Below are 13,480 nucleotides of genomic sequence, written 5' to 3' on the forward strand. Positions count from 1 at the left end.
GAATCAAGTTAACAGATGTTTCTCTTCTTACACTGAGATTATGTTGTGAAAGCTCATTGTAAATCAGAAGTATCTCCAGTGAAAAATTCATTTAGTACACCAATCCAGTGAGCATCAAAGCTCAGCAGCACAGCACTGTGTGGAATACAGGGTGGTGCCCCATGCTGCCCCATGGGTTGCCCGAAAGGCTCGGGAGAATATCTTACCACATATTACTTGCCCTGGAAAAGATCAAAATTCAAAGTATGTTATCTACTGAGTGGTTGTCATTTATGTATTTTTGTAAAGTCATAAAAATGTGTATCAGGCATATCTGTATAGTTTATGAAATTGTCCAATCAGTTTGAAGGAGGTTGGGTTGGTACATGATTGCTGCCAACTGAGAAAAGAGAATGCAAAAGATTGTTCTAATCAGAAGAGAAATCATAGTCCTTTTCTATTCAGAAAACATCTCCTTTACAGAGCTCTGGTTGATCCTGTCATCACAAAGTCGGGAAAGCCTCTCAGTCCTCACTGCACCTATAATAACAGTATCCTTGTGCAGGAGGGAGCACTTTGGGAAAACGCTATTGAATTATGACACACATGTACTGTACACACATAGGTATCCACATTTGTGTATGTATACAGTAGTCAAGGCCTGAGTACTGCCACAGATATATGTAGATCTCCTGAATTTTATGTATTTTCAGTTTTAGAAAAGATTTGTTTGTTTTTGAATAACTAAGATAATATTTACTGTTTATCTTTTATAAAGAAAAATTGGTTTATTTAAAAGGCAGAGTTGCAGAGAGGGAAGAGGGATAAAAAACGAGAATGGGAGCAAGCCCAAAAAGGAAAGAGATCTTTCATCTGTTGGTTCACTCCCCAGATGGCTGCAGTAGCTGGAGCAGGGCTGGTCCGAAGCAGGAGCCACTTCCAGGTCTCCCACAAAGGTGCAGGGGCTGAAGTACTTGGACCATCCTCCACTACTTTTTTATGTGCATTCGCAGGGAACTGGATTGGAAGTGGAGCAACCAGGGCTCGAACTAGTGTCCTATAGGATGCCAGCATTGCAGGCAGTGAATTTACCTGGTATGCCTCAAACCAACTCCACTCTTTATCCTTATGGAATGTAATTAGTAACTGAAGGGTTGGGAAAGTAATGAAAAAAGAAAATTTTGTGATGACTGTCCGATAGAAGCAAACCAAATCCCTGCTGTATCATACAAATATTTAGGCTCAGTTGGTGTACTTTTACATTTATATCCAGTTACTCTTCATATTTTACATCCAGAATTGAACTGTAGTGGAATTGTGTACTAATCTACATTATGTAGAAAATTGTGACATTCTGAAGTGGAATTATTATTGTGTGAATCCTGGGAAAGTGGTTTTTGAGCCACTTTCCTGGTGCATTATGAAGTTAATACTGCACCTGTCTGGTAAGATTAATATCCCAAGTGAGATTCTCTTGCCACAGCCTGTCATCCCTTTGCTGCTGCTACAGGACATTCCCTCTGAATAGGGACTGAAGGGTTTACTGAGTGCTGTATTTTCCAAGTATCTAGGAGATTAGCCAGTTCATAAGGCATGTGAATATTATATGATGCATAAAAGAAAAAGAAAGTGATAATCTGAGGTAACAGATTATTTTACTATTCTTCCTCCCTTCTCTTCATCTGTTTTTTGTTTTTAATGATTTATTTATTTTTATTGGAAAATCAGATATACAGAGAGGAGGAGAGACAGAGAGAAAGATCTGCTGCTTCTGTCCACTGAGATTCACTCTCCAAGTAGCTGTAATGGCCGGAGCTCAGCCAATCTGAAGCCAGGAGCCTCTTCTGGATCTCCCACTTGGTTGCAGGGTCCCAAGGCCTTGGATTGTCCTCTATTGCTTTCCCAGGCCACAAACAGGGAGCTGGATGGGAAGCAGGACCGCAGGGATTAGAAGTGGGACCCAAATGGGATCCTGGCACATTCAAAGCGTGGATTGTAGCCACAACCCCTCCCCCCCTACCACCACCACCACCAGGCCCTGTTCATCTCAGTTTTAGGTAAAATAGGTGAAGGAAACATTTTTTTTTTAAATCAGCAAAGAAACATTCAGCATGCTTTCTGTGACTCTGAGTAGTGATTTATTTTTAAGGCATATACATGGGAAAGTGCCAAACAAAGAACCTTAGCTGGTTCTAATTTTCTGCCCAGTAATATGAAGGGGAAACTGTTGAAACATCAAGACGGATAAAATGTGATTGCGTCTTCAAGGTTGATCTACTGAATGACATTCATAGTAACAAATACCATGAAATTGGAAAGGACCCTTCAGGACAAGTACTTATGTACATGGCCTTAAATAGAGAGTACTTAGAAAAAGTGTAGTGTATAAATCTTTTTTTGGTGCAAAATAGTTTTGAAATCCATGTGTAGTTTTCTTTACAGTAGACATTTTCATCAACTTTTGAAGATTTTGTATGTAGTTAATCACATATGTAATGAAGGGTTAACATAAAGAACATATAAGAACTCCTACAACTGAATCATTACAAAAGCCAATTATTAATAGAGAAGAGTTTTACAGCTTTCCAATGAGGTTATACAAATGGCTAATAATACATGAAAATATGCCATCATCATTAATAGAGGAAATGCAAATCAAAACCACAGTGAGAGATAACACTTCACACCATTAGATGGTATTGCTCTCAAATTATTGCTCTCAGAAAAAAAGCAACAAAGTAACAACGGTTGGCAAGGATGTGGGGAGATCGGAGCCCTCGTGCAGTGGCTGCTGTAAGAGTGTGTAGCTGCTGCAGAAAACAGTATGCTTCCTCAAAAAATTAAATACAGACTTGCCCTGTGAGAGTCTACTTCTGGGCATACGCTCCAGAAAAGCCGAAGCAGGAACTCAAAACGTAGACAGTGTTCATGTATGTCCACAGCAGCACTGTTCACAACAACCACAGCACAGCAGCGACACAGACGGCCTCCTACACGATGGGCCTCAGGACTTAAGTGAATGAAGGAGAAACGCAGACGGACCTGGGAGGCGTCTTGACAAGTGGAAACACACCTGAAACGAAAGCACAAATACTATATGCGTCCATTTATATGAAGTGTCTAGAACAGCCAAATTCAAAGACAGAAAGTTGCCAGTGTTTGCCAGGGACTGCAGGGAGATGAAAGAATGGAGAGCTTCTGCTGTTAAAAAGGTCCAGAGCTTCAGTTTGGGGAGATGAAAAAGTACTAGAAATGGCTGGTAATCACAGAAGCTTAACAGTGCCACTGCATCTAATGCCATGGAATTGCGCACTTTAAGCTGTCTAAAATAATACCAGTGAACCAAAGGGCAGTCACGAGCTGTGCCGACCAACTAGGACCTTGGGTGTAGCCAATCATGAGCTTTTCAGTCACAGTTTCCATCTCTCAAGGACTGTTGCCCTTAACTCTTCAGGGAGCAAGAGCCACCTGACGCCTTCTCTGTGCCTAACAGTATAGCTACTTGAGTCCACCATCCCAACGCTAGTGATTGACTTTTTGCCCACTGGGTGAGCTGACCCAGTTTGGGGGTTCTACCTGTCAGATTATGTAATGCATTGTAAAACAAAAGGGGATTTGCTGCCCACCGTTTTCACTGATGATTCTGCATAGGGTGTGTGTGCAATATAGGCATACCTGGGGAAAGCCAGGCAGGCAGCCTTGCTTTTGTGTACATGGGTTAAAACATTCTTGATTAGTGTAAACTATATTTTATTAAGCATTCTATGTATGTTTTTGCACAGTCTCAAATTATTGCATGCAAATTTCCAGAATTAAAATGTCTGGGTCTAAGGAATACAAATGTTGTGTTAAGTAGGTATCACTAAAATGTCTTTCAAGAAGGTTGCACAAATTTAAACTCCCTAAAGTGAGTGACAGGTCCTGCTTCTTTTTTTGTATTGTCAAATTTTCAATACAGCAAATAATTCTTAAGTAATTGTCTTAATAACCTAGAAGCTCTTCCAGGGAGCTGGCTGTGGAGTCTCTTGTAGGTCACCTCCCTTGTCTGCGTGCTTTTTGATAGGCTGTCACTACCAGGTTCTGTGGCAGAGTCAGGTCAGCATTTTGATTAAGAGATGAATGCTTTGCTGGCTGTGACCTTTCTGTTTGATTTACAGAAAAGCTTATAAAATACTACCAAGATATGTCAAACATTAATGTTTACTACAAGGACATTATTGCTGTTAAAAATGTATTTGTGTATGCATATGTATGCACACACACAGAAGTGGCTTTTTTTCTCCGAATCATGTGAGGTTGAGATATAGACCTAATATTTTTTTCTCCTTACATACTGCAGTGAGGGTTTCTAAAAGCAAAGATTTCTTCCCTGTGTAATCTCTGTATAGTTACCAAAATAATGAAATTAAAATTGATACAATTTTATTACTTCAACCACATATTATCCAAATGTTGTACTTGGTCCATACTGGACTCTCAAATATATACTTAGTTAAGAAAAAAGAATCTGGAGATTAGGAGAGAATGTTCTGTGTAGTCTTTCTAATGAGTATGTTGTGTTTTTGTAACTCCTTCATAGCAGTTGCTTTGCTTTCAGTGTCATCTGTTGCCAGCAGATACAGTACAGATACTAACATGATACTGATGCTGAATTGGGTTCCTTTGCTCCTGTTGGAGTACACGCCTGTATGGTGCTGCTTCATTTCAGTTATTCTCAACTCTGTAAGATTTACATACTGTTACAGATTTGGTGCAAAGTTTGGTTTAATTATGAGTTCAGATGGTTCATTGTTGTCTTTCTAATTCTTCTCTATAGATATGCCTCACAAGTTTTTCTTGCATTCATTAATTTTGTTGTCACTTCATTAAACAAAATTGTGAAATGCAGGACATTTTAGTTATAACAGAAGAATTTTCTGCATGATTAAATTTGATTTTTAAGCTTGGTTTTGAAAATTGGAGTTCTGGTGCTTTGCTAGACAGACGATAGTGTTGGTAGCTTTGTTTTTCTGTTGTCTTATGGTGGTGTAATTACTATAACACCTATACCCTATTGTGGTCTTCCTCCTCTTTTGGTTTTTGACTTTTTTCAAGTGAAGCATTTTTTTAGCAAGAAAAGGTGATAAGATTTTTCAGTTTTGATAACTTTTATCATGTTTGTTCTCTGTACATTTGTGGTCATGTACTTAGCAGATTGGTGACTAATGTATCTGATATGGGATAGAACAGCATTGCACCTCTGTGAGGATCAGAAGGGAAGTTGGTATGTGTAATAGGTATGCAGACTTGAAACTTATTTGAACAGTCATAGTATCAGAGGATATATGGGAGCCTCGCTACTATTAACAGGTAGGAAACATATCTGATGATAGATGGCAACTTTGAAGAAGTCCTCATGTTTCTAGGTGGTATAAAATCAGATTTAACTGTAGAGGTGAACATTTTTTTTTCTAATTTTTCTTAATTGCAGTGTGAGATCATTGTCATCCAAGAAGGGAAATTACTGTCAAACAGGCTAGATTAAAATTATACTTCTCATTTGCATACTGAAGAATATAAATGTTTCTTTGCCATAGTAGTATGAGTAAGCCAGAAATGTGGGCAAGCACAAGTTTGATGCATTCCCACTGCCGGGCTGAGGAACAAACACCGAGCAGGTAGGGAAGGGGGGTGCGATTCCGTAAAATGCTCCAGCTCATTTGGCTAACAGTTGTTTCTTCAAACCAGAATTGTTAACATTTTCTTTTAGCACATTTACCAGAAATTATTGTTACTTTTAAATTAATATTTATGTAGCATGCAGAAAATTTGACATCTTATACAGCTAAGCTATTGATGATATTTAATTGTCAAGAGAACTTGGATTACAGTGATTATTTATTACAGTGAAAAATTAACTCACTGTTTTATGAAATTAAAAGGATTTCTAAGGTACTTAAGATATAGTCTTTTACAAGTTTTTTTTCTTTTTTGGCATTAAGTTTATGAAATATCCATTATGTAAACTTGACTGGTTTGGCTTACTTCTAGGTCAGTTTTCAACTCAGATCATGTTGAGTGATATTGGGCTTTGTTTTTCTTTTTTTGGCGGTGGGGGAGGGGACATCCAGCAGATACGCTTGTTCATTTGGCAACTGATCATATTTTTTAAAAGCCATATTTATTCATTTTTTTTTTTTTATTGGAAAGGCAGATATACAGAGAGAAAAGGAGAGGCAGAGAGGAAGATCTTCATCTGCTGGTTCACTCTCCAAGTGGTCGCAAAAGTCAGAGCTGAGCCAATCTGAAGCCAGGAGCTTCTTCTGGGTCTCTCATGTGGATGCAGGGGCCCAAGGCTTTGTACCAACCTTGACTACTTTCCCATGCCACAAGCAGGGAGCCGGGTAGGAAGTGCTGGGATATGCACTGGTGCCCATATGGGATGCCAGGGTGCAAGGCAAGGACTTTAGCCATAGGCTACCATGCCAGGCCCTAGTGATCATGTTTTTAAAATAGGTAGGAAGGAAAGGTAAAAGTGTGCTTGCCTATCCATCTCTCTGTGTCCTAATTGGTACTGGGAGAGACAGCCTCATCTGTTCATTTTAAGCAATCTCTGAGCAGGTGGCAAGTGTACCATGCTGTGGTTCTGTTAAGTACTGTTTTGTTTTCATAATGTAAATGTTTTCATGAATTTTATTGAATCATCAATAGCAGTAGCTATTTCTTGTTTGTTGTGTGAGTATATAAGGTCAGTGGTGAAAATTCTTCTTGGGAAGTACAGGATACCTGTGTGAGGGCTTTGAGAAGTTCATTTAAAAGTAAAAAATTAGAGGCTCGCATGGTAGCATAGCGGACTGATTCTCCACCTGTGACACTGGCATCCCAGAGGGTGTGCGGTTGAGTTCCAGCTGTTCCGCTTCTAATCCAGCTCTCTGGCCTGGGAAAGCAGAGGAGGACAATCCAGGACCTGGAGCCCCTGCACTCACATGGGAGATCTGGGCAAGGTTCCTGGCTTCTGGCTCCTGGCTTTAGACTGGCCCAGTACTGGCCATCCTTGCATTTCGAGAATAGACAAGTAGATGGGAGATAAGTCTCTTCCTCTGTCTGTCTCTCTGTCTCTCTAACTCTGCCTTCCAAATACAATAAATGCATTTGTAAGGGAAAAAAAATGAAAAATTAAAGATAGGGTAGCTTTCCTTAAAATCCTTAAATTTATTTTGAAAGGTGGGGAAGGGAGAGGAGAGAGAGAGACCCAATTATCTGAGAAGGCTGTGCTGGGCCAGCCAAAGCCAGGAGCCGGGAGCTCAGTGCAGGCCTCCCGGCGTGGCTAGCAGGAACACCACTCCTGGAGCCCTGGACTGCTCATTGCTGCCCAGGGCATGCATCACAGGAAGGTGGAATCCAGAGCTGGAGCCAGCACTTGGATACAAGATTTCAAATGGCAACTTAACTGCTGTGTCAAAGTTTATTTTGGTATAAAATTTTTCAACCCATGCAGATATTGTCAAAATCTACACTTCCTTTTATTCTTTTGAAGATTTATTTATTTGAAAGGCAAGAGAGAGTGTGAGGGAGAGACATAGTGAGCTCTTTGATTTGCTGGTTCTTTCTCTAAATGGCCTCAAGAGCCAGGAGCTTTGTCTGGTTCTCCCACATGCATTCTGGGCCCCAAGACACTGGTTCACCTTTGCTGTTTCTCCAGGTGAATTAATAGGTAGCTGAATTAGAAGTGAAGCAGCCTAAGTCCGATTGACCCTCTACACCACATCACTGCTCTAATAACAATACATTGTCCATGAACTTCAGAAGGCCCTGCTTGTACAGCACCCTGGTTTATCTTGACCATCTTCTTACTGCTAAAAAGAACGGAGTGACCGATGTGATGAGGCACTTCAAAAAGTTCGTAGAACCAGGCGCTCCAAATATTGGTTGCAGATGTCTCAAATAGCGTAAATATTATACTACATGCCTACTGCAGAGCATACATGTCTTATTTCCATTTTTTTTTCATATACTTTTTGATGTACTTTATGTCATTATGTCCTTTTTATAACTGGGGAAAAAAGGGCCCGGCGTGGTGGCGCAAGTGGTTAAGTCCTCGCCTTGCACGCCCGGGATCCCATATGGGCGCCGGTTCTAATCCCGGCAGCCCCGCTTCCCTTCCAGCTCCCTGCCTGTGGCCTGGGAAAGCAGTCGAGGACGGCCCAAAGCTTTGGGACCCTGCACCCGTGTGGGAGGCCCGGAAGAGGCTCCTGGCTTCGGATCGGCATAGTATCGGCCCGTTGCGCTCACTTGGGGAGTGAATCATCGGACGGAAGATCTTCCTCTCTGTCTCTCCTCTCTGTATATCCGCCTTTCCAATGAAAAAATAATAAAAATAAATCTTTAAAAAAAAAAATAACTGGGGAAAAAAAGCTTAACGATTACAGTACAAATACATACTGAGTCATTGATTTGAACTTAAGGTAATCTGTACTCTGAATCTGCAGTTTGTGACATGAGACAGTTTGCTTTTTACATCTTTAAAATGGGGTCAGTATGTACCTTATGAAATTGCTTTGTAACTAGTAAATAGGAGAAATGGATGGGAAGAGTGTAGTACCTCACAGGGGATAAAACCACTTCTGAGTACTGTTCCACCTCTTGCCCGGGAGAGCAGAGACGGGGCCTTCACTGTTGGGGGTTTTTGGTGAGCTGTCTGAAAGATAAAACTATCCTTCCTCATTTGATCTGTGACCTTGCGCAGAGTAGGGGAGACCGCCTCCTTAGAGCGTGTTGTGTAAGAACTTTGAAGTGGGTGTTTCGTTATTTCTGAGTACACCTGACTGTAAGGTTGAAGTTTAAGTCCTGAAGGGTATTTTGGAGTGCCTGTAAAAGCTCACAGTGGAGTTTATCACACAGTCTACTTAACTCCTCTTTTTCTTTTTTAGGAAATTTGGTGAGCGACCTCCACCCAAGCGACTCACTAGGTAAGCATTGTCTTGGTCAGCCCTCACTCAAGCACTTCCTGAGCATGCATCCCCTGCCTCGGTAGACGTTGGGTGGTCCCGAACAAAGCATTCAGGTGTTGCTGACTAGCTCATTAACTTACTCTTATGCTTTCTACCACCACTTCCTGTGTCCTCCAAAACAATACGAGAGGGAAGCCATTTCAGGAATTAAGCTTAAACGTTAATCTTGCATATAATGAGTATATCAAGGGCAGCAATACAGTCTCCTAAATCTAGCTTTGTTTATCTCATCACAATTTGTTGAGTGTAAGACTTAAAAGGTTTAGTGAATTTTTTTATTGAATGCTTTTAGAAAAGAACTGTAATGATATCAAGGTTTAACCAGTTTTTAATGAGTATGAATATTATACTGTGTTCTAATTATGCAGTTACACTTTAATTAGTGATGATACTTAAAAATATTAGTCTTGAAAGTGATTCAAGCGGAGAATGTGGCTAAAATGTCTCTCCCTCACACTCTCTCTTGCCTTTCAAATAAATAAATCTTCAAAAGAATAAAAGGAAGTGTAGATTTTGACAATATCTGCATGGGTTGAAAAATTTTATACCAAAATAAACTTTGACACAGCAGTTAAGTTGCCATTTGAAATCTTGTATCCAAGTGCTGGCTCCAGCTCTGGATTCCACCTTCCTGTGATGCATGCCCTGGGCAGCAATGAGCAGTCCAGGGCTCCAGGAGTGGTGCCTTTTGGAGAATCACTAATCAAAGACACTGAAAAAGACAAAGAAACCTTAAGTGCAAAAATGACAGTGAGACAGGTTATAATCAGCTTGACCAAAACCATTGATAAAGTCTTAAAAACAACAGAGGTAAAGGATAGACTATGTATATAAGAACCAAGATAAAGGTGACAGCAGATTTCTAATCTGAATCCGGGCTTTGGCTTAGGTGGTGGAACAATAGTTGTAATGTGCTCAAAGGGAAAACACCTATCCTGGAATTCTGTACCTAGCGAAGGCAATTTAAGACCTCTCAGAACATGTTTTAAAACTTCAGGAATTAATGAAAAACAGTCATGATGCTGAACCATTTCTTTGGTCAGTAGGACTATCATACCTGGTAGAAAACAGATTCTGTGTAATTACTACCATGTCAACAACAAGAAAAGTGACATCGCTGCAGGTTCTTAATGTGATTGAAAGATAAGTGAATGTTGAGCTTCAAGAAACAGCAGATAACCTGAGTCACCCTTTAGGTAAATAAGTTGAATTTGTAATCATAAACCTGCTGATGTAGGAAATTGAACCAGATGGCATCAATGTCCAGTTCTACCACAGGTTTAAGAAAAAATAATGCCAGTTCTGTATATCCTCAAGAGATAATTAGAGAACAGGCCAGCCCAGCTCATTCTGTCAGGACAGCAGTACCCCGTGTCATTTCTTTCCCCCACTCCTTTTTTTAAAGATGTATTTATTTGGGGGAAAAGTCAGATTTATAGAGAAGGAGAAACAGAGAGAAAGATCTTCCATCCTTTGGTTTGCTCCACAAGTAGCTGCAATGGCTAGAGCTGAGCCTATCTGAAGCCAGGAGCCAGGAACTTCTTCTTGGTCTCCACCCAGGGAGTTTTGAGCCACCCTCGACTGCTTTCCCAGGGCACAAGCAGGGAGCTGGAAGGGAAGTGGAGCAGCCGGGACATGAACTGGTGCCCATATGGGATGCTGGTTCTGGTAGGTAGAGAATTAGCTAGTTGAACCATTGTGCCAGCCCCAGTGTTCAGTGTTCAGCCTACATTCAGAAGCAAAGACATCATAAGAAAATGAAGCTACAGAATAGTGTCCTTTGTGAACAAAAATCCCAAGAAATCTTAGCAAATTCTGATAAAATCCAAAAGTATATTAAAGCAACAATACATTATGGCCAGTTGAGATTTATCTGATGAATGGGAAGTAGTGTAATTCAGTATATTAGTAGAACAATAAGGAAGATCAAAAATCATCTCAAAGGATTTAGAAAAGCTTTGACATTCAGTCTTTGTAAAAGTTTTCAGTGAAATAGAAATGAGAAGGAATTTCCTCATTGGGATAAAGGTTACCTACGTGCTAGACGCCTTTTGTCATTTATGACTGTTCTTAGTGGCTAAACGCTGAGTGCTTATCCTGGAACAGTGGGAACAGCATCAGGCCGGGGTTATACTTGGGGTTCTAATTAGTGTAGTAAGTCCTGAAAAATTAAAGAGATTCAGATTGGAATGAAATTACAACTATCTTTATTTCCGAATATTGTAAACATCTCTAAATAGAAAATTTTGTTGGGTCCTTGAAAAGCTCTGAGAACTACCATGTTTATTAGCAAGATAGTAGGATACATGCTAAGCATAAGATTACATTGTATTTCCATGTTCTAGCAGTGAATAATAGGAAACTAAATTTGAAAGTGGTATTTTACAGTAATACTAAAAATATGTAACTCTTAAAGGAAAATCTGAAAAGAGACTACAAAACTTTTAGTGAAAACCACACATTGCTGAGGGAACCTGAAATTGTAAGAAAATTTTCTTCTAACAAGGCAATATTGTTAAGATGTCAGTTCTTCCAGAATTGACCCATAGCTCCAATACAGTCTCAAGCAATATCTCAATAGGCTTTCTTGTAGCTATTGACAAAGTGCTACTAGAATTACATGGAAATGCAAAATCTTAAGTAGCCAAAACACAGCCTTGAAGAGATGAGAGCTCGCGCAGATTTAACAGCAACAGTTCGTATAGTTAATAGAAAAGCGATGGCCAGTTATTTCGTAAAAATCTATTAATGCACAGATTTGAAACTCAGGACATGTTTTTTCCTTTTCATACTGAAATTTAGGTTTCAACCTCACAGTTGTTTTCCTACTTCTCTTTAAAAAAAAAAAAGCTTCATTTCATAGCTTTTTATTTGATCAATAGTTTTTCAGAACCCCCATCCCATCCCCTACCGTTGAAAACTTTTGTTTATTTCAAAGGGAGAGAGAATGGATTGGCTGGGCTAAAGCCAGGCATCTGGGTCTCCCAAGTGGGTAGAAAGCACCCAATACTTGAACTCCCACTGCCGCCTCCCAGGGTGCACAGTAAAAGCAAAGACAGACTCATACCCAGGCACTGCAGTATGGTATGCAGAGGATGCTCTGCCACATTCTTGTCCTGGACTAAAACTATTTTAAAGCCCATCTCCTATTCCTCTCACTGTTCTGCTGCTGCTTGTATATATGTGATCAACTGCACTGGTCACAATTAGTAGAGATAGGGGCCAGCACCATGATGTATTACCTTAAGCCTCTGCTTGCAGTGCCAGCGTCCCATGTGGGCACCAATTCTAGATCTGAGTGTTCTGTAAATAATGTGCCTGGGAAAGCTGAGACTCCTGCATCCATCCTTATGGGAGACTGGAAGAAGCGTCTGGATCCCAGCATTTGGAGAATGAACCAGCAGATGGAAGATCTCTGTCTCTTCTCTCTGTTAACTTTATTTTCACATGAAAACAAATCTTTTAAGAACCAATAGAAATAAACAGTTTCTGAAATTCTCTTGGCTTATTGTTGAGGGAACCCTTACATGAATTTTAAGAAACGGCCTCTCGGATTCCTTCTGTCCCCAATATTTCCTATAGTATAAGGACTTAAAACATTGAAATGGTTTATTTCTAAAATCTTTTAAAATGAAGCACAGAGTATTTGGGTCATGTTCATAATGTGATGATGGTCTGTGGCCATTTGAGAGGGGAAAATTTGTCTCATTGCTGTGTGACAGGATTTGAGCTAGTATACCGATGTGTTTGTCAAAAAAATTTTTTTTAAGATCTATTTATTTATTTGAAAGAATGACAGAGTGAGGGACAGCACAGAGAGGCAGATCTTGGATTTTTTGGTTTGCTCTGCAGGTGGCCACAAAGGTCAGAACTGGGTCAGTCTGAAGCCAGGTGTCAGGAGCTCCTAGGTCTATTATGGGGGTGCAGGGTCCCAAGGCTTTTGGTCATTCTCTGCTGCTTTCCCAGGCCACAAGTAGGGAGCAGGATGGGAAGTGGAGCAGCTGGCACTCATATGGAATGCCAGCACCACAGGTGGCGGCTTTACTCAAGTTCCAGTACTGGCCCTTCTAGCAAAAGCATATATGGAGTTAAGGATCATTTTTATTTCTGTCATAAAGAGATGGGACATGAAATGGACTTTGCAGGCTACTGTCCCGTAGCAAGTGGGCCTGATCACCTCTGAGGACACCAGCTGCCTGTTTGTCTCTGGCCTCAGGCTGGCTTCCTGCTGGTACCACTGCTGCATTGTTACTTTCAAAGCAAGCCCTAGGGTAAGAAGTAGTTCTCCCTGGGAGAACAAGCTCTTATTGTGGGCTCCTGGCTGGGAAGCTGCATGCAGATACCTGCCGTGATGATGTTTAAGACTCAGGGCAGTCAGGCACTGAAAAGGCTGCTCCTGTGTCTGGTTTTGGTAAGACCTCTTGAAGAGAGGCATTGTCAATTGTAAGTGCTGTGAAGCTCAGATCTCAACGCGCTGTCTGAGGGGAGTGTAAGGGGGGGAGCTGTCAGCC

The 13,480-nt window shown here is 40.6% G+C and overlaps 1 protein-coding gene across 4 annotated transcripts in view; it reads left to right on the plus strand.

Moving 5' to 3' along the window:
- The window catches only part of RBPJ (recombination signal binding protein for immunoglobulin kappa J region), an 81,538-nt gene that overhangs the window by 38,206 nt on the left and 29,852 nt on the right, over positions 1 to 13,480 (plus strand). For all 4 annotated transcript variants that reach the window (XM_040966227.1, XM_040966230.1, XM_040966228.1 and 1 more), the window contains one exon: positions 8,889 to 8,927. In XM_040966227.1, coding sequence (XP_040822161.1) covers positions 8,889 to 8,927 — 39 coding nt within the window. The remainder of the gene's footprint in view (positions 1 to 8,888; positions 8,928 to 13,480) is intronic.

The sequence above is a fragment of the Ochotona curzoniae genome, unplaced genomic scaffold, assembly GCF_017591425.1.
Source record: "Ochotona curzoniae isolate NIBS_2020 unplaced genomic scaffold, NIBS_Ocur_1.0 scaffold_4505, whole genome shotgun sequence".
In the NCBI taxonomy this organism is placed as follows: domain Eukaryota; kingdom Metazoa; phylum Chordata; class Mammalia; order Lagomorpha; family Ochotonidae; genus Ochotona; species Ochotona curzoniae.